This window comes from Falco punctatus (genome assembly GCF_963210335.1).
Source record: "Falco punctatus genome assembly, chromosome: 2".
NCBI classification, from domain to species: Eukaryota; Metazoa; Chordata; class Aves; order Falconiformes; family Falconidae; genus Falco; species Falco punctatus.
Genome location: NC_137581.1, coordinates 57,865,923 through 57,885,613, shown reverse-complemented (window position 1 = coordinate 57,885,613; position 19,691 = coordinate 57,865,923). Strand labels below are relative to the sequence as shown.

The following is a 19,691-nucleotide window of genomic DNA, read 5'->3' as shown; positions in this document are numbered from 1 at the left end:
CTCCGCTCAGGGCAGCCGGGGGTTCGGTGGCGGGGGCGCAGGCTGCGGCGGGGCCGGGGGCTCTGCCCGCGGGGGGATGCGGCTGGCGGCAGCCTCGCCGGGGAAGGAGAGGCGAGAGGGCCGGCCAGGCAGAAAGAGGGTGTCTTTCCCCCAAAAGTCAGCCTTTGCTTCTGTCCGGAGCAACGGGACGAGGTGCGGGGTGGGGAGGGGGCGTGTGGCCGGCCCGTACCCTGGGAAGAAGAGGCCAATTGAGCGGAATCACTTGCACCGTTGTCTGTATCACAGACACTCATAAATTCAACAAGCTCATCAACAGGATATTAAGTTGCAGGTTACCTTTGATGGTGCCGATCCGAGCCACTTCTAGGCCGTTCGACCTATGACCCGTGAAGACCACATGTGTTGTGCTGTAGCCTCCCTCTGTAAAACACACTTCGGGACAAAAGTTCTTTGTCAGGCTCTACCGGCAGAGTAATGTAAAAGAAAAAGGGGAAATAATGAAAATCTCAGCCAAAGCTGTAACTTTTAAATGACTTTAAAAAAAAACAAAAAAAACACAACACAAAAAAAAACCCACCATACTGCTAGGCAGGGCGGGGGCAGCAGGAAGGAGCACCTCGCTTTCATACCATTAATATTTATTGTTCTCTCAGTTGCACTTATATATATATGTAAATATAAAAAAGATGCCGTATAAAACCCAGCTCTCGGCGGCGATGCCGTGAGGCGGGGAGCAGCGTGGCGGCGGTTTCCAGGATGGGGACCTCGGCCGAGCGGCAGCCGGTGGCTTTGCCCTGCCCAGCTGCGGCCGAGGGACGCGCAACGCCGCGTACTTTGCGCGCCCCGCGCCCAGCCCCGCTGCGCGCTTCGCTCCGCAGCCGGCACAGCCCCGGCGCAACGCCCCCAAAACGGGGTCTGCCGCAGCACCGCCGGGTTTTATTAGATGCACCTTTTTCCGTCTGGAGATGCCCGTATAAACGTTAGAGGCAGGGGAGAAGCCTCCCAATAAAGCGCGATGGACTTTGTAATACAATTTATGCTGTCATTCATAAATAACAATGCCATATGGTAACCATATTGCTTATACAAGTAAAGCCGTCAAAGTGTCACTATTTGATTTATCTCAACAGCTTCTTCCAACGGTGACGTTTAGCTACAGGGAGAGGGGAAGGGGGGAGAGAGAGAGCGCAGAGCAAAATTTGGCCTGGTTTTGCTGAGGCCAACTGTATCTCTTTCTCGCTCTGTATGCATAAACACCTACATATATATATATACACAGAGAGAGGGATTGAAGGATGTAAATTTTTTTGTTCTTATTTTGCCCCTATTTGAGCAAATAGCCGAAGGGGATGTGCGGGGATGGTCCGTCCACTTTTTTCCCTGGCGAGGGGCGCACTGGAAACGGCAGCTCCGAAACTTTTGCCCATAAGTCTCCGAGCCCGCAAACGTGCGACGGGGCCCAGCCCCGGCAGCCCCGACGGCCGCGGCAGCCCCGACGGCAGGCACGATGCCGGCACCGTGTCGGGGCCGTGTCCCAGCCCTCAGGCTCCCGCTTGGGTGCACGGGGCGACGAGAACCAGGCTTTTTATGGGCGCAGGAGTAGTTTATTTTTAAGGGCGTAAAATATCCGTCCCCGATCCCCTCCAGAAAGGAGGAGCCAGGAGCCTCGCTGCCAAATCGCCCCTTCCGTGCCCGTGGGCAGCCATGACACACCCCCTCCCCACCCGGGGTCCTGGCGCCTCCGTTCTATCCCCCCGACGGGACGCTTAGGGGGGTACCGGGGTTACTCCCCGCCAGTGTTGGCCCCCGCGGGGCTGTGACTCGGGGTGCTCCCCCCTGCTCCTGGCCGAATCCATCGCTGGTCACGCATGCTCGCGGTAGGAACCGCGGCACAGGCTCCCCCTCCTCCACAAGGCAGCTCCACGAGCGAAGAAAGCCACCTGCGCCGGGTCGGTCGGGTGGTAAACTATTTTGGCAGATTCGGGGAGATTTGGAGGTCTTGCCAAGGAAAGCGGCAGTCGCGCTCACTTGCTAATGGATCCCCAGAAGAATGTTTTAGACGTTATAAAATATTGCTCCCCGCTCCCTAACTATCAATAAGATGTGCATTAAAGACGATTGTTTGTAAATGGTGTTCATGATCATTAGCATACATTTACATAATGCAGCTTACAGCGCATTTTACAGCTGAACACCTAAAGCCGATAGCCTGAACTCGTTTTACGGAGGAACCTTGAAGAAATATATTTGAGGGCTTCCAGGCTTCCACCCCGCCTCCGCAGCCTCCCCCGGTGTCCCTTGGCGGGTTTGCCGGCGAGCGGGACACCGCGGGAGGTCCCTGCAGCCGGCTCCGCCACGGGAGCGGGGCACAAGGGCCGACCCCCGACGGGCGCTGCCGGCGGTTGGGGGGGGGCACCGCCCGCCTCCCTCCAGTGCAGCCCCCCAGCGCTGCGGCAGCCTGGGCCTGGGCTGGGGTCGGTGAGTTAATGGGCTTTAAATTCTTCACGGCCCCATTGGAGCTGGCACTGTCCAAAATTGTCCCGGCCAGGGCGGGCACCTTCTCTTCCCGGCGTTTGCAGCGAGTCCTAAAAATGGGCGAATTTCCACGTGAGTCTCGGCCAACCCCTCCCTCCCCACAGTCGCAGGTCAGCTGCCTATTACCCAGCTATAAAATATTTTCTTTGTTTTATAGCCCCTCATAAAAAGAAATTGATCGGGGGGATATATTTGAATTAAGACATATTAAATCGATGACAGATACGTATCACGCTGCGTTTAACAAGAGCGGGATGAAGAGGCGTGCGCAAGGTACTGCCGAGCCGCGATACTGTTCATCACCTCCACAGCATCTCCCATCAGACCGTTACATCTCGGGACCTCGGTCCAGCAACGTGCCCAGAATTTGGGGAGCGGAGGAGGGGCACTGTTTGGATGCACGTATACAAAATATACGTACATAAATACCCGTATAGACGTACGGCTAGTTTGCGAGGAGAAGTTTTTACTGTGCCATAAAACCATCGAGCAGCCCCTTTTAAAACCCCGGGATTATTTATTCTCGTTCCTTGCCTTGCAGCATCACCGAAAACCCCACCACGGCCCGGCGAGCGGGGAGCATCGGTTCGGCTCCAGGAGGTGGTAGTGGGGTTGGGGGGGACGGACACCGGCGGGTCTCGCTCCCCCTTGGCGGAGGAGGAAGCCGGGGGTCCCCGCGGGGCCGGCTCCTGCGCTACAGCCCCTGCCCCGCTTTTGGCAGCTGTGGGCCAAATCCTGCGAGTTTTCCCCACGTGAGTAGCGGCGGGGGGCAGGGGGGGAGGGCTGGAGCCTGGCCCAGGAAATGCCGGGCCGGCACGGGGCTTCCTTTGGACGTGGCTCGGTGAAGGGCGGCAGCGGGGACGCGCATATGTGGTTTGGCCAAGGGGATTAGGTGGCCGGGGAGGGCCGGGAGGTGTGTGCGGGGGGTCCGCTGGCATCCCCCGCCCCATTTCCTCTCCTGGCGTGGCGGAGGAGCGTCCCTCGCTGCCCGGCAGGCAGGGAAGGGCAGGCAGCCTGCCTGCGCTTTCCAAGGAGCACGGGAGCGCCGGGCGTTCCCAGGAGTACCAGCAGCCTAAGGAAAGCAGATGACATATCAATAAAAGCCGCCTCTGCTCCCGCAGTCCCAGGGAAAAGTCATGGCAATGCTCTTCCCCCCCCCCCCCCCCCTTTTTGCTTGGCAGGGAAACCCCCGGCCCTGCTTTTTCGGCACCCCCAAACGGCAACATCCTCCTTTGTGCGGAAGGGGCAGTTTTGGCGCTCCACGAAGCGCTTCACTTTCGAGGATCAGCACAACTCGCACCCCGGGGGCGGTCCCATCGCTGCCCCCGCCCGTCCCCCACCTCTGTCCTCTTTTTAGAAGAGCCCCCACTTTTCCTGCTTTTTCGTCGAGGGCAGCAGCTCCTGGCAGACACCTCCCAGCCGGAGACCTCCCCGTTTCCCAGCCCACCGCCCCCCTCCCTCCCCGGCATCCCAAAGCGTCGGGGGGCGTTGATGCTCCGGGGCGGTGTAACCGCGGCGATTCCATCCCTCGTTTACCGTTCCTGAATTAGGGCTGAGTTAGAGGATGCTGGCGGCCCCCCCGAAGGGGTGGGGGCGTGTGGCTTTCTGGACGGGGCGCCCCGGGAAGGGTCTGGGGGCACCTCGGGAGGAGGAAGCCCCCAGGGGTGCGGCGAGCGCAGGCTCTCAAAACTTCTTAACATGTGCTGCTCTCCCCACCCCGGCTGCTTACACATTTATTTTCTAAAGGAAAGGAATCCCAACCCTCCCTACGCCGCCGCCTTCTTTTTAGGAAAACGTTGGCTGCCTTCCCCTAGTGTCGCCTTCAGCCGCCCGCCTCGGGCGTGAGTACACACACACAGCCTGGGCCTCGCGTGGGTGTGGGGCAGGGCGCGTTGCATCAGGGCGCGCTTTCCCGCCTCACCGACGAATGAATGATGGACCTCGGAAGGAAAAGAAAGAAAAAAAAAAAAAAGAAGAAGATAAGAGAGAAAGGAAGGAAACCGAGCGCACAGCCCGGCAGTGGCGCCGCGCGTGGGCTGCTCGGAGACGAGGAGAGAAATCCCGCGGCCCCGCAAACGTAAACACTGTGGCGCAGCGCCTCCGAGCCGGGCGCCCCGTCTAGCGCCGGGAGAGCGGCAGCTGCCGGCCGCTGCCGGCCCGGGGGGGCCCCGTGCGCCCCGTCGGGCCCCGCGCGAAGTTTTGCAAGTGCAACTTCGGGGGGCGGTGCGGGGGAACGGGGCGGGGGGGGGGGGCGGCGGGGGCGGATCCCCGCTGCGCCGGCGGCCTGAAAGGGAGCCAATCGCGCGGCCCCAGCCGCTGCCAATCATCGGGATCTGTCCAATCCCTCCGGTGCCGTGTCCGAGCCGTATTTCCCACCGCGCCGCTGAAGTGTGGTGAGGGCTCTGCCAATCGCGGGCGGCCAGAGCGGGGCCGGGGATGCGCGGAGTTAGGAGCGCAGACAAAAGAAGTTAAAGAGCCGCTTAATATATACATGTTTTTGAAGGCGGGTAGAGGGAAAAAAATAACAACAGCGAGCGTAGATGGGCTTGGCTGTGTCGTTATGGAGCCCCCTTTGAGCAAGAGGAACCCGACACTGAGATTAGCGGATTTGGCAGCGGCTCAGCCCCATCCTCACCAGAACATGACAGGCTTCCCGGGGCTGGGGAACCACCACGTCCACCCCCACCACGGGGCCCACCTCCACCCCGGGGACGCGGGCGGCGACCCCGGCGGCGCCCTCACGCCGCTCGGACCCGAGCACATGGCGCAGCCCGCCGCCCTCAAGCTCACGCCCGAGGCGCTCACCGCCGCCGCCGCCGCCTTCGCCGCGCCCGCCGCCACCACCGCCGCAGCCGCCGCCACCGCCGCCGCCGCCACCACCGTCGCCGCCTACGCGCCGCCCGCCGCCGCCCTCCCGGGCTACCCGTCGGGGGGGGCGGCGGGCCGGGACTTCCTCCTGCGGCGGGAGCTGCCCGCCGCCGCCGCCGCCGTACACGGGGCGCTGGGCGAGCAGCACCCGCCCGCCGGCTCCCCCCACCTCCCGCACCCGCCGCCCCACGGCGTCTTCATCTCGTCCGCCGGCAACTACGGCACGGCCGACGGGGCGCACGCCGCCTTCCCGCCGCCGCCGCCCGGCGAGCAGGGCGCGCCCGCCGGCCGCCACCCGCCGCTCAACGGGCAGATGCGCCTGGGGCTGGCGGCCGGCGCCGGGGAGCTCTACGGGCGCGCCGAGGCGCACTACGGGGCCGCCGCCACCTCCTCCTCGGCGCTGCAAGGCTACGGCTCCGTCAACCTCAACCTGGCGGCGGCGGCGGCCGGCCACGGGCACCCGCACCACCCCCATCCACACCACCACCATCACCACCATCACCACCATGCCCACGTCGGGGCGGCGGCGGCGGCGGCGGCCGGGGCCTTCCTGCGGTACATGCGGCAGCCCATCAAGCAAGAGCTGATCTGCAAGTGGATCGACCGGGAGCCGCCTCCTCCGCCTCCGCCTCCGCCACCGGGCGGTAGGAAGCCTTGCTCCAAAACTTTCAGCACGATGCAGGAGCTGGTGAGCCATGTCACCGTGGAGCACGTCGGCGGGCCCGAGCAGAGCAGCCACGTGTGCTACTGGGAGGAGTGTCCCCGGGAAGGCAAGCCCTTCAAAGCGAAGTACAAACTCATCAACCACATCCGAGTGCACACGGGAGAGAAACCCTTCCCCTGCCCCTTCCCCGGCTGCGGGAAGGTCTTCGCCCGCTCCGAAAACCTCAAGATCCACAAACGGACTCATACAGGTGGGTGCCCCCCCTCCCTCCCCTCCCCCGCCGCCGTGAGGGTTTTCTTCTTTCTTTTTCTTTTCTTTTTCTTTTTTTTTTTTCCTCCCTCTTTCCCCCTCTTTTCCTCCTCTCCTACGCACCGCCGGACATGTGACTTTTTCATGAATAAGTAATTCGGCAGCACACGGGCCACGCACACACAGCCACGCACACGCACCCGGCCCCTCTGCCCTGCACACACGTGTCCTGTCCCCCACCCCGTACCTTGGGCAACTCCCTCCCCACCCCCTCCCCACATCCCGGCACCACCGGATAAATACACCGGGTAACGAATAGCGCAGAGCCGGGGGAGCGATCAGCAGCAGCCCCGGCGGAGGAGCGAGGAGACGACGAGCGCCCGCCCGCCCGCCCCAGCTGCCGCCGCCCCCTGCCCGGGGCACCCCGGGGGACTCACCCCGCAGCCAGGGAGAACTGCGCGGCGCCCCCCCCCCCCCCCCCCCGAAGGACGGCGGTTCTGCTTCTCTTGCCGGTTCTGCCGCCGGGGCCGGAGACGGGCGGGGGACACTCGGCCCGGCGGAGATGGGGCCGCGGGGGCTCGTGGGGGCGCAGTTCCCCTGCGCTGCGGGCGGCGGCGGCGCTCGGGCTGCCGGTACTGCCGGAGCTACCGGGCTGCCCCCGCTACCGGGGCTGCCCCTGCGACCGGCGCTGCTGGGGCTTCCCCCGCTACGGGGTTGCACCTACTACCGAAACTACCGATGCTACCGGGTGTGCCCCCCTGCCGGGGCTACCGATGCTGCCGGCGCCGCCGCTGCTATCGGAACAGCCAGGACTGCCAGTGCTACCGGGGCTGCTCTTGGCGCCGCTGGCTACCGGTACTGACCCCGCTCCCGAGGCTGCCGGTACTGCCCGGGCTGCTTCCGCCTGCGGCGGAGCCACGGAGCCGGGACGGAGGGCGCGGGGGGGGAAGGCGCTTGCCGCAGGACGCATCCCTCTCTCCGGGGGTCTGAGGAGGAAACTTCAAAGCAGCCCCCGCTGCCCAACGGAGCGGGAGCTGCGGGAGGAGGGAGCCGCACCCCTGGGGGATGCCCCGAGGGACAGGCGAGGCTCCCGGAGGGGGTCGGGGTGTGTTTGAGCCCTTGAGGCTTTTTTTTTTCCTCTATTTTTTTTCTTTTTTCCTTTTCCCTTTCTCCTCCTTCCTCGCCACCCCCGAAACACGCATTTCGAGCTGGGTAAAAACTCTGCCGAAAAGGAACGAAGCCGGGATTTATAGTGATAGACAAATACTATTCCTCGGAGGACGCTTAAGGAAGCGGAGTTGCCGTAATTGCTTTCTTGATTTATTGTGTGCTGCTCGGGAAGAGAAAAGCGGCGACCGTGCAACGTGTTGTTCCGATGTAAAACCAAATGGCCCATGGCGGAAAGGATTATAGATTTTTATCTCCAGAATATGTCAGGCATGAACCCATATGTAGCTACGGAGACTGAGGATGCCCAGCTCTCTGCACCCAGAGTCGGGGGCGGGGGGGTGATTTCTCCTGCCGGGTGGTGGTGGGGGGTGTTTGACACATTTTTGGGGGTGGTTGTTGTTGTGTTAATGGCACCGCGGAATGAGTTAAATGCTGGAGGCCCGTGTTTTTGTTATCTAGCCTTCCCCATCTGTCTTGATTTGGAAAACAAAACTTCACCGCGGACCTTTCTGGGCTCCTCAGCTCCTCCATTCCAGCTTCCAGGGGAGGAAAAAGCGAGTCCGGGGGAGGCTTCGGGGGGGGGGGGGGGGGGGAGGGGGATGGGGGGCGGGGACGACGACACGAGCAGAGGGATTCAGCGGGAACAGGAGCCCCCCAAAATAACCTAATTATGTATCGGGCACAGTTTGCAGCTCAGAGCTGCGGCCGAGGATTGCCCCCAGGCCCTGTGTGGGACGTGGCCCTTTGCAAAGGAGACTTGGAGGAGCTTGCAGCCAAGGGCTACCTGCATCCCCTGGGAGGGTGCCCACGAGTGACCCCACGCATGAAGGCTATCTCCACCTAGAAGGAGACGTTGCAACAAAGCAGCCCTCGGGGGTGGGGGGCAACAGCCCACCTCGACTGACAGCTCGGGAGGGCAAAGGGACGTGACTCTTTCCCCACGCACAGCCCTCGGGTGGATGAGGGACTCCAAACCTTCTGCCCATCCCTATCAGATTAATTACTGTAATTTTGCCGCCTCAGCTTTAATTTACTCACGTGCAGCCTGGGAGCAGGAGAGATTTACAAACTATTCGTTTATTATGGGCATTTTTTGGGGGAGGGGGAAAATAATAACACTGTGATCGTATCATTAGGGGATTTTGCGTGTTCCTGGTAATCCTGCAGGCAGAAGAGTATGTCGGTAATTCAGGAGGCGTTTGCTTGCTTGGTTGTTGTATTATTTTTTCCCCCCTTTTTGCTCGAAAGCGTCACCCCGGGAGCTGCACACTACGCCCTGCAGCTCCAAGACCCATTTTTGGGACAAATCGCTGTCCCCACCCCTGGTGCATCCTAACGGGAGTGCCACCCCCCCCACCCCCCCCAACACTGCCCCCTCGCCGGAGACGGTGCTCAGGATCGCCAGACTTCCCCCCGAGGATTCCCACCCCCCAAAAAAAAAAGTGACCCCAAAGCCCCTCCGTGCCTCCGCCGCCGGCGGCACTGCTGCTGCCGAGAGGAGTCAAGGGACGGCGCCCGGCAACTCGCCACCTTCCTTGGGTTGAAACCACCTACAAATGGTTAAACTCTGACGTGACGCCCTCGTCAGCGTGCCAGGGACAGTCCGGGACCTTCCCCGCTCCTGGATTTGGGTGGAATTGGATCGTCGCGATCCGGAGGCTGGCGAGGAGGAGCTACCCGGGGGTGTGCACTCCTTGGAGGGGCTAGGGAAGAGGGGTTCCCCCTCTCCTCCACTCCCCCCCGAGGGGTGCACAGCCCCCGGCAGGGTGCCCATGCGTGAGCTCACAAGGAAAGGTACTTCCCTAAAGCCACTACGGGGGGGGACACATTTTGGGCCGGCGGGTCGGAGAATCTCTCGGGAGTGCTGCGCTTGGGGCTCTGCGGACCACTGCCGGCAGCAGGACCTGTGAGCCTGCATCCTTGGAGTAATACAGACATAACCCGGCCAACCCCCCACCCCTCCCCACCCTCCAACCCCCCGGTAGATTTGCTTTGTTTCTCCAGGAAAAAAAAATAAAAATGAACAAACGAAGTGACTTGAGATTTAGCTCGGTGGAAGCGGGAGCGTGCGGGGGTTTCCGTGCACGTGAAAATTCCCCTTAAAACCCACGGGATAAATTTTCTTGCTTTTTTTTTTTTAACTTTAAGAATAAACCTTCTCTTTCTAGTGCTACCACTTCGCTGGTAGGTAAGCTGGTTGAAATTGGAAAAGTTGACGTGTAAACAGGATGCAGAGGCACATATTTCTATAGTAACAGCCGAGAAATAGCTAGTTTGAAAAAATAAAAAAATAGTTTTCTTTTCCATTATTATTTTGCTAAACGTGATATGATTTTACAAACGGAAGGAGCAGTAAAAATCGCCTGGTGAAAATTAGAAAATGTTCATCGAGAGAGCTGCTGGGTTGTAATTTCTGAGCGCTTAGAGCAGAACAGATCTGAAAATATGTATCAGCCATGCATAAACCAACAGCATTTTTAACTCGAGTCGCAATAGTCGTGATATTATCAGTGTAGGTCTGTCTGCGCCGGGCTCACGTGTAGCATGGCAGGGAAAGAAAAAGTTGCTGTAAGAAGCTCCAGTACGTGCAGCACAGGGATCTGGCACTTCTTTTTCCACCACCTCCCCCCGCGCCCCGGTCTCTCAGCAATAGGCATTTGCTCATCCTTATTCGGGAACTACGGGAAAGGGTCGGTCCGGGGCACGGTGATATGTACCAGAACATATATGTCCCAGGGTATGGTATGTCAGGAGTCGGGAGGGTGATGGTGGTGGTGTGGGTGGGTGTGAAAGCTACGCCAGGCAAACGCGCCCCGGGCTAATTTTCACAACCCCCGTAACTGTTAAGCAACGTGTAAAGCTCTTAAAATAGATCGGCCGGAGATTTTTAGTCCCAAATTAGCCCGAGGTAACCCGCTGCAGTAACAGCAGCTCGTTGCTGTCACCGCCAGTGCCTGGGCTGGTCCCCCCAGCCTGCAGGTTCCCAGTACGGGGCTGCTGGGTGCTCCCTCTTTCTATCGGGATACTTAAACAGGTGTTAACTTTTATTTCCCCCCAAGCTAATTATTCCCCCAGCATAGTGCCCCATTGGGAAAGGATTACGCAGGAGATGTGCCAGGCGAGCCTGGCTGCCGGCAAACGCCAGCCCTGGCAGGCACAGGCATTGAGAGGTTTTGTTTGGGCTTGGTCATTAGGGCGGTAATGAAGGTTTCTCGTGTGCGAGGGGAGCGCGGCAGAGGGCAAACAGAGCCCTGCCGCCGCCAGCCCGGGGCTGCGGGCTCGGGGCTGCCAGCCGCATCGCGCTGTTTGCAAAACGGGGGAAACGTCGGAAGCCTCGGGCGTGTCACGACTGTCGTGAGGGGGGAGGAAGAATGGGAGCGGGGAGGAGAGGAAGGGAAGGGGGGACTTTGCCCTGCTGCTCGCCCCCGCAGGCCGCACCGCGGAGGGGCTGCGGCGGGCAGGGCCGTGCCCCCGCCCGCCGGTAACGGTGCCGTTGCTGTATCCCGGCAGGGGAGAAGCCCTTCAAGTGCGAGTTCGACGGCTGCGAGAGGAAGTTCGCCAACAGCAGCGACCGCAAGAAGCACTCCCACGTCCACACCTCCGACAAGCCCTACTACTGCAAGATCCGCGGCTGCGACAAGTCCTACACCCACCCCAGCTCCCTGCGGAAGCACATGAAGATCCACTGCAAGTCCCCGCCGCCCTCCCCGCCGCTGGGCTCCCAGGGCTACGCGGCGGCCGGCCCCCCCGACGGCCCGCTGCCCCCCGAGGCCGACCTAGCCGCCGAGCCGCCCCGCGGCCGCGCCGCCGCCCTCTCCCCGCCGGTCACCAACCTCAGCGAGTGGTACGTCTGCCAGGCCGGGGGGGCCCCCCGCCGGCCCCGCACCCCCTCCAGCCGCGACACCTCCCCGGCCTCCGAGGGGGACGAGCCCCACAGGACGTCGAGGGGCAGAACCGCTCCCTAGAGCCGTGCCGTGCCGTGCTGTGCCGAGCCGAGCCGAGCTGAGCCGTGCTGCCGGCGGCCCAGGCCCCGCCGCGCTCGCCCAGGCTGCAGCGGCAGACACCTGGCACGGGGGGCTGGCCTGGAAGTGCCGTCAGGTTTGACTCGCGCTATTTATTCCGTGTATGAAACCCTATGGTGTTTGTACGGTAACTAATTTAATTAAAGGGACTCGGACCTTTTTTTTTTTTTTTCTTTTTTCTTTTGGTAAGGAGAAGCATTAATAACGCCACGCTGGGCCATCTCAGCGACCCAAGCCGCACACTTTGCAGGGAGGGACAGTGCCAAGGGGGATGCCCGGCTCCCACCCCGTCCATGCCGTACTGCTCTTGGCAAGCGAGCGAGCTGGGGGAAGGCTGCGAGCTGGCAGAGACCTGCCATTCCCTGGAGTGGATCTTAAATACTTTAGCTGCCACCCCAGTGCCTCCTCTTCAGCCTGGGTAAAGCCCCAGCTTTTCAGCCGCCTCCTGACTGTAAAGCAGCACCTGCTGAAGCTCCGGCCAGTCGAGGACAGGTTACACATTCCTTAAAATAAAATGAAATAAATGCATTTTCCTGCCCCTTTGACCGTCCAGCTCCTTTGTAATTGTTGGTGTCTCTCCCAAGTCGTTGGGTTGCACCCAGCATTTTCTCTCCAGCCTTCTTTCTTTCTCCCTTAGCTGTAACCATGAGAAAACGATTTAGGGAAGGAAAGACAAAAGATGCAGCACTCCCTTGCCGCTCCTCCATGGTTTGTACGCGTATGGCTCCTAAAACATAGCCGGAGAATAAAAGAAACCCGCTGCTATTTGACAACTGCAATACTGTGATACCTTTTGGTTTTTTCCTAAAACAAACCAAACAAAAAACCAAACAAAAACCCACAGAAAAACTGTCAGCGAATTTCTTTTTTCTTGGGGTTGGTATTATTATTACTCTGGTTGTTTTGTTGGGGTTTTTTTTGAAGTTCGTCTCGCAGAGGAAGACTTTGCCTCTTGCTCCCTCCAGCCCCGTGTGCAGCCAGTTCGTGGCTGGAGGGGAAGGGGAGCAGGCCCCCAGGCCCGGCAAGCGCCAGAGGGGAAGGGGGCAAGGAGGTACGTGGGGGAGATTTTATATATATAAAAGGTTTATTTCCTCTCCCCAGGCCAGTCAGTGCCTGCGTGCACTCCTGCTTTTCACCATCCCTCTGTGGTGGCCGGGCAGAGTCACCTGGGAGGAGGGGACCAGAGCTGCTGGGAAAGAAACGGGGGGGAGGGGGGGAAGCGGCCTGGGGTCGGGGTGCCTACTCGCCCACCCCCCCTTTCAGCGGCACAGAGTCTGTGGGGCCGGGACACACACACACACACGACACCCCGGCCCATCGTCCGTCCATCAGTAGCAGGGCGCAAATAAACTAAAGAGCACTAATTCCTCCTCAGAGACCCCGAGAGGAGAAGCGGCAGCCTCCCTCCCCTCCCCTCCCCCAGGGCTTGTGGAAATGTGTTTTGTGTGCCGTGAATGGTGGATGTCGTCTTGTCATTGTTAATAACGTGTATGTGAACGCGATTATTCTGTACAGTCGAATTAATTTATTTTCTGACATCATCTTTTTTTTCTTTCTCCCCCCACCCCCGGAAGAGTACAGAGCACACCAAAGAATTCTCTTATTAATTTTTGGTGATAGGTTGTTGTTTATGATGCTGTGGTTTGCAAAAAAAAAAACAAACATTCTATTTTTCAGCTTACTTGAATGAACGATGTAATGTGAAACAGACTCTTCCTGCATGTCCTCCGTGCGGTGTGTTGGTGCTGATATATATATATATAGTTCATAGAGATATTATATTATTAGTACAGTGCATGGTGCTGTCACTCTGGAAGCCTTTAAACGTTGTCTTCATATTGTTGTGTTGGATCTAAAGAAGCAGGTGTTACTTAAAAAACAAACAGAAAACTTGAATAGAAAATAATTTTTTAAAGTTCACTCGATTTGCTTTTTATTCGTTTTTCAAAGACCATTTGAATAAATAGAAAATAATAAAGTAAGGTATGGACTTTTTAAAGAATAATTTATGTAATGTAATCTTATTAGAGATATTTTGGTGCTGATTTATAAACGAACTTTTTAATTTATGCATTTTTTTCAACAACAGATTGCACTATACATTACTACATGGCAGGGTTTATAAACTATGGCTCGGGGGGATATATCACTATTTTTATGTACTTGCTACACGCAGGGCCACACACTTGCCCATCAGTTTTATGACACATGATACCTCCTAAATAAAATAATACTAATTTAAATTTTTTCATCTCTGTAAACCCCATAAAAAGCAAAAGAAAATTATCATGCAAATGAATAAAAATATTATTTCTATGTATTGCATGTGCCTTACTGACAGACGAGGGGCAGAGACAGACCAAAGCACCCCCACCCCCGCAGGGTCAGTAGGTAGGCTCAGACACAGCCATAGCCTCACAGCGCGGCAGGAGGAGCGCCGGGAGATTTGGGGGCGGCTCTGAGATACCCCGGCTTTTCCCGGCGAAACACGTGAGTAAACCCGGTTCTCCTTCGGGCGTACGTTTGGGTTTGCAGCTACTCGGAGGGAAGATGCTGCGGGCCGAGCCGTCCCTGCTCCCCCCGGCTGCGGGCTTTGCTCCCGTGGGTGTTTGCCTCTGGGACTCATCCGGGCTAACGGCGTGGGGAGGGGGGGGGGGGCAGGATTGGGGCCTTGCTTTCTCATGATGGAGCAATTAGGTGCTCTGCTGTTGGCTTGCCATGCACAGGGGAAAGAGAGGGACAGATACATAGGTGGAGAAACTGATGGCTAGATAAAACACAGAAGTCAGGCATTTACAGGCACATTCTTCATCTCTCTGAAGGACAGCTAATCAAAGTATCATATCAATTAAAATGTTAATATTTCTGCCGGGGGGGGGGGGGGGCGCATCTTCCTGGTTGTCTCCTCTTGCAGATACCAATGACTCAAATACCACTACTCTTCAGTAGAAGACATAGTGGCAAAACTGTATGCCAGAAGATTATTCTGAAACAGAGAGTCAGGTCAGGCGAGAAATAACGCCAGGAGATCACTGGAATGAAGGGAGGGAAAAAAAGTTTTCAGGAGCTGAGCGAGGACACACGTTTCTCGTTTCAAGAGAGGAAAAGTGAGTGAAACCCGCTGATGGGAAAAATTCCTGGCAGAGTCGTGTGTCAGCATTCTTCAGGAGTATTTTCTTTTTTCTTTCTCTTTTTTATTTTTAGTAAAATAAAATTTTAAAAAGTAGCTCAGGATGATTCCCGCCCCCGCCCCCCCCCCCCCCCCCAAATTTACCAGTACTCGAAAATGACTGGTCAAAATGTCAAGAACAGTTTCACCAAAAGGTTAGAGTGTTTTTTAAGTCAGTTTTGTTAAATGTGGTAAAGGTGAAACAGGTTGCAAAGAGTTGTTTCAAGCAGAATGACAATAACCAACATACGAAGCAGAAAAACACTCATAAATGAGGGCTCCAATCAATGGGAAAACTTATAGCTCTCTAATGAAGTTTCTTGTGAAAAGGAGGGCAACACAAAGCCACCGAGACATGAATCATTCATGGGAAATATAAAAGATAAAAGATATCTGACAATGAGCAGAACCTTGTATAGAGTGTCTAAAACAAGTTTCCCCTTCTTATTTTCTGCTTCCCCCCCCCAGCCTCCCTCTCCTAGTGTTCTCTGCCCGCCCTATAGAGTTAACATTGACCAGTGCACGTCCTGCCCCACTTCAAAGTAATTTAGCCCAGAACGGAAGGCTTGGCGCTTGGACAATCTTCATGGTGTGTTAGGATTTCTATGGCAATTGGCAAGCAAGACGTTCCCATCTGAATATGGCTCAAAGAAAGCCACTTATTGACACCGAGTTGGCCATCATCAAAGACTTCATCTTTTCCTAGGCGAAACGTGGTCCTAGCAAACACTGTTTAAATCATCTACCTTTGTAGTCGGGGCTGGGAGACATCTCGCCACACACTATTGCTGGCGCTCGGCCCTTTAAAGGCTGGAGCGGCGGTAGCGAAGTTTGAAGGGGCTAAGAAATTTCGGGAGTGTGGGAAATGGCATTGCGGGGGGGTGGGGGTGGCGTTGGATAAGCGAGGGAGCTCCCGGCGGAGAGCCGCGGGGCTGCGGCCAGGAGGTGGGGGGTGCGGGGCGCGGGGGGGCTCCCGCCCGGGGCAAACTGCTGCTTTACTTTTCGGAGGGTGGTGGGGGAGAGGCAAGGATTTTCAGGGTTTTCCCCTGCGTGTTTCCTGCTGCTAGAGATGTCGCCAGGGAGTTGTGAAGCGCCGGGGAGGGTAGACTGTCAGCAATCCCCCCCCCCCGTCTCCCCCCCAATATTTTCAGGTAGAGCAGAGCAGGAGGGGACAGAGAGTGTGCTAGCACACACAGTCACACTCACACACGGACACACACGCTCCCCCCTGGCCCGGACACCCAAACCCCGGCGGGGCGCTGCCCGGCTCCCCCCGCGTCCCGCGTCCCGCCGGCACACACAACCACGCTCCCGCATTCACACACACACCACGCAAGTGCCTAATCAGGCAGGGAGAAGTTCAAAGGCAGGTTCTTTGAAATTCAAACTACTGCTTTTATGGTACATCAACATGGAGCGTTAGGATTGCTATGGCAATGAGCGCAGCAAAAGCAAGCTGCATTTAAAATAGTCCACCTCGATTCGAGACACTCTATTAAGATACAGTTGCATTGACCTTTAGTTTCATGCCGTGTTAGCGCAGTCAATTTTCACTTCATCAGAACGTCTCATATTTTTTGGCCTCGCTCCCAATCCCCCCTCCCCTCCTCTTTTTTAGGACCCCCCCCTCCCCAACTTCAGCAGATAAACAAACAAACAAACAAGCGGGGAAGAAGCTCCATCTCCGGCTCTTCTCCTCCTCTGCCCCCTTCTTTTTTTTTTTTTCCCTCCCCACCTAGGCACTTTTATTTGCAGAGTGATTGTTCTTTGTTTATTTAATACAAGTACTGTGTGAATGGTGAAAAATAAACACGATGAAAAATAACCAAACAGATGATTCCGCCAAGTGAAAAAGCCCGGACTTAATAAAAGTGCGAAGCAGTCACCGTTGAATGAGAAATCCTTTGAAGTGGAACTTATTATAGGAAGAATACTTTTTGGTTTCCCTAACGACGCTGCTGAATTGAAAGGGCTCGCCTTTGTCAACGATTTGTTCTCCTTTGCCGGGATGCCCGCAGAAATTACTTACATGGGCTGCCTTAACATGCAGCCTGCAAATCAGTAACTTCCCAGCTCAGACTCGCAGACGCCGCTCTCCTAAGGACAAAAAGAAGTCAGGAGGAAAACACCCCAACCTTTCACTCAGCCTCTTATTTGGGGGGGGGGGGGGGGGGGGCGGAGGGAGAAAAGGGGGTTTGGGACGAGGAGGGGAGGGAGGCGGGTGTATCCCCCCGCCTCCGGCCCCCCCGCCCCGCCCGGCAGCAGGCACCCACAGCGGGACCGCTCCTCCGCTCCGGCCCGGCCCCGGCGGGAGCAGGGGGCGGCAGGGCTCCTTCGGTTGAGCCGTGTCTCCCCTTCCCCCACCCCCGCTCCCCCTTTTTTCTCCTCTGCCAAGTGATTTTCCCAGGCAGAGACATATTTAATAAGGGTCGTTTATTACGAAGGCGCTTTGAAGGGTCGCCCCTGAAGCCCTGTGTCCATTAAAAACATGGAGGTGACATTTAAACCTCGTTTTAAAGGAGCTCTGGGGTAGTTCAGTGAAAGGCAACTCGTTTGTCTTATGAGCTTGGAAACAACCTCCCTTCTTCTCCTTTTGACCACATGGCATAACTCAAAAACAATAGTTCAAAAGTAAAATGGCATCGTGGTGTTCAGCCTCAGACAGGCACCCATCTAGCAGGAGAGAAAAGGGATAGTCCATAACACAATGTGCTTTTTGTGTCCGACTCTGTCACAAGGATTTCGTTGTTTGCTTTAGAGGCTGCGCCTGTTATACTTTCTTGAAAGTGATTGTGTTAAACAAGAGTTATAAGTCATCCAAAACAACAAACATTTTGATTTTCTTTGCCTAAAGGGTTTTCCCTGGCCATGGGCACCGTGAAAAAATAATGTACTTGCTGAGAAAGGAGCACCAGTAGTAGCATTACAAGCACAGTGCATTAAATATTGAATGACACGAGGAAAAAAAAAAGAGCTTGTCGAGGGGCACTCAGCCTTAAAGTCTTTCTTCAACTTTGTCTTCAGTGCCTGTTGGACTATTTAAGATGGTGTTAATTAAGGGCTGCATCTGATTCCACTAGCCCCCAGCTTTGTCTCTTTGCAGCGCTCCCGTCAATAGCCCCTCTCAACCGCGAGCTTTCCCCACACGTTGGTTTAGTGGTGCATGTGTCACTTCTTATTTCGAGGCTGAAGAGAAACCCGGATCGTGCATTAAGGGCAACGGGGAGATAGTAATCAAGCGGTATTGTAGGGCTCGGAGGGGACGGCGGCGGGGCAGGGGCAGGGGCAGGGGCAGGGGCAGGGGCAGGGGCAGGGGCAGGGGGAGGCTGCGGCGGCCAGGGCTGGAGCCGGGCGGCAGGGAGCGTGGTGGGGGCACCGCGCCGGGGTGAAAGCTTGTTTGCACATTGCCAACAGCCTGTTTGCCAAACAAGAGGCGGGCGAGCTTAATTTGTTTCAAATTAATCGTTTTCCACAAAAAAAAAAAAAAAAAAAAAAAGGAAAAAAAAAAAGCGCAGCCCTCCCCAAAATCCTGCAAGCGAACAGGAGCAGCCGCCTCAGGTCCCGTGGCCGCCCCGTGTGCGAGCCCACGCGTGGCTGCGTGGGGAGCTGTGGCGAGTGGCCGTGCACCTTCCCGGCTGTACCCCGGCCGCACGCAGGCACCTGCTGCCCCCCCAAACACGCCCGGCCCCGTGCGAGACACCCCGACTGTGCAGGCGGGGGGGCGGCCAGGGCAGAGCCCCCGGCAGCCGCGCCCCGGAGACGACGCGCAGCCGTGGGAAAAACCGGCGGGCACCTCACCCCGCATACATCTTCTCGTATTTAGGGTCTCGCTGCTCCCCCCGCCGCGGGGAGGACGGGGACACCCTGCATTTCAGGAGGAAGCCGTTCCCGGGCCCCGACACTGCGCCCCGGCCCCAGCCGCCGAAGCACCCCCCCCCCCCCGAAAGCGCTGGAGGCCGAGAGGGGCTGTGCCCGTGGTGGGGCATCGCCTGCGCGCTCAGCAAATGCCAGCAGCGGGGGCGCAAACTGGGGGGCGGCTCCACTTTCCCCCCCCGACTCGTTTGCAATCCGCCGAAGGCACCAGGTGCTAAAAGCAAGGGGGCGCAGGGGGGTCCCCGGGCAGGTGCCCTCGGTTCCTTCCGGGGGTCAGCGGGGACCTACTGCCCCCAAAGTGCGCCCAGAACTCGGATCGCGTTAGGGGCCGTCCTAAATGGGGTGGGGGTGGGGCGGGGGGCCACCTCCGCTCTGCCCAGCCCGAAGGGCGAGGAGGGGAGAGCCGAGTGTGGGGCTGGGAAATCCAATAGCCGGATTTTCTTCTTCTTTCTTTTTTTTTTCTTTTTTTTTTTTTTTTAATGTCTGTGTTGCCCCTTTCCTCCTCCTTTCACACGGCGAGCCTGTCTAAAGCGCTCCAAATGGCCTTTCAAACAAGAAAACCCTTCAAGGAAAAAATGGGCACACATCCCCTTCCAGGCACCTTGCCAAAATCTCCCAAGCACCCTACCTGGCATCCTAGCTTAAGTTTCTTCAAGAAGTGTGTGTGTGTGAGTGTGAGGGGGGGGTGGGGGGGGGTGTCGGGGCCAGGGGGTGGTGGTGGTGGAATTACAGCCGCCCTGTAGTGGTAGACACAAGTTCAGAGCTCCACTTCCCCCCTCTTTAATTAGGCTGGGGAGAGCCGCGGAGGCGCCTGGTTGAGGTGCAAGCGAGGCGGCCGGGCCGAGCGAGTGAGTACCCAGCGCAGCCCCGACGGGATGGAGATGGGCGCCCGGGGACGGGGGGTGGGGCGCGCCACGCCGGGGGGCTCCGGGCTGGGGGGGCGGGGGCGAGCAGCCCCCCCCCTCCCCCAGAGAGGGGATGCTGGGAGGGGGGGTTGAGGGTGGGAGCAGTGGGCCGGGGGAGTGCCAGGGGACTCGCCTCCTCGAACTTTGGTGCGGGCTGCTGGGCGAGTTTGGGGAGGCCAGCGCCGGTGCTGCAAAAGTCAGCCCGAACCAGCTGTGACTTCACCTATTAGCCCCGA

The 19,691-nt window shown here is 57.8% G+C and overlaps 1 protein-coding gene across 1 annotated transcript; it reads left to right on the top strand.

Moving 5' to 3' along the window:
* Positions 1-4,826: 4,826 nt before the first annotated feature.
* Positions 4,827-18,620, top strand: ZIC5 (Zic family member 5). The gene is made up of 2 exons (XM_080376278.1): positions 4,827-6,317; positions 10,997-18,620. The coding sequence occupies exons 1-2, from the start codon at positions 5,027-5,029 to the stop codon at positions 11,449-11,451; spliced, it is 1,746 nt and encodes a 581-aa protein (XP_080232404.1). The 5' UTR covers positions 4,827-5,026; the 3' UTR covers positions 11,452-18,620.
* The last annotated feature ends 1,071 nt before the right edge of the window (positions 18,621-19,691 follow it).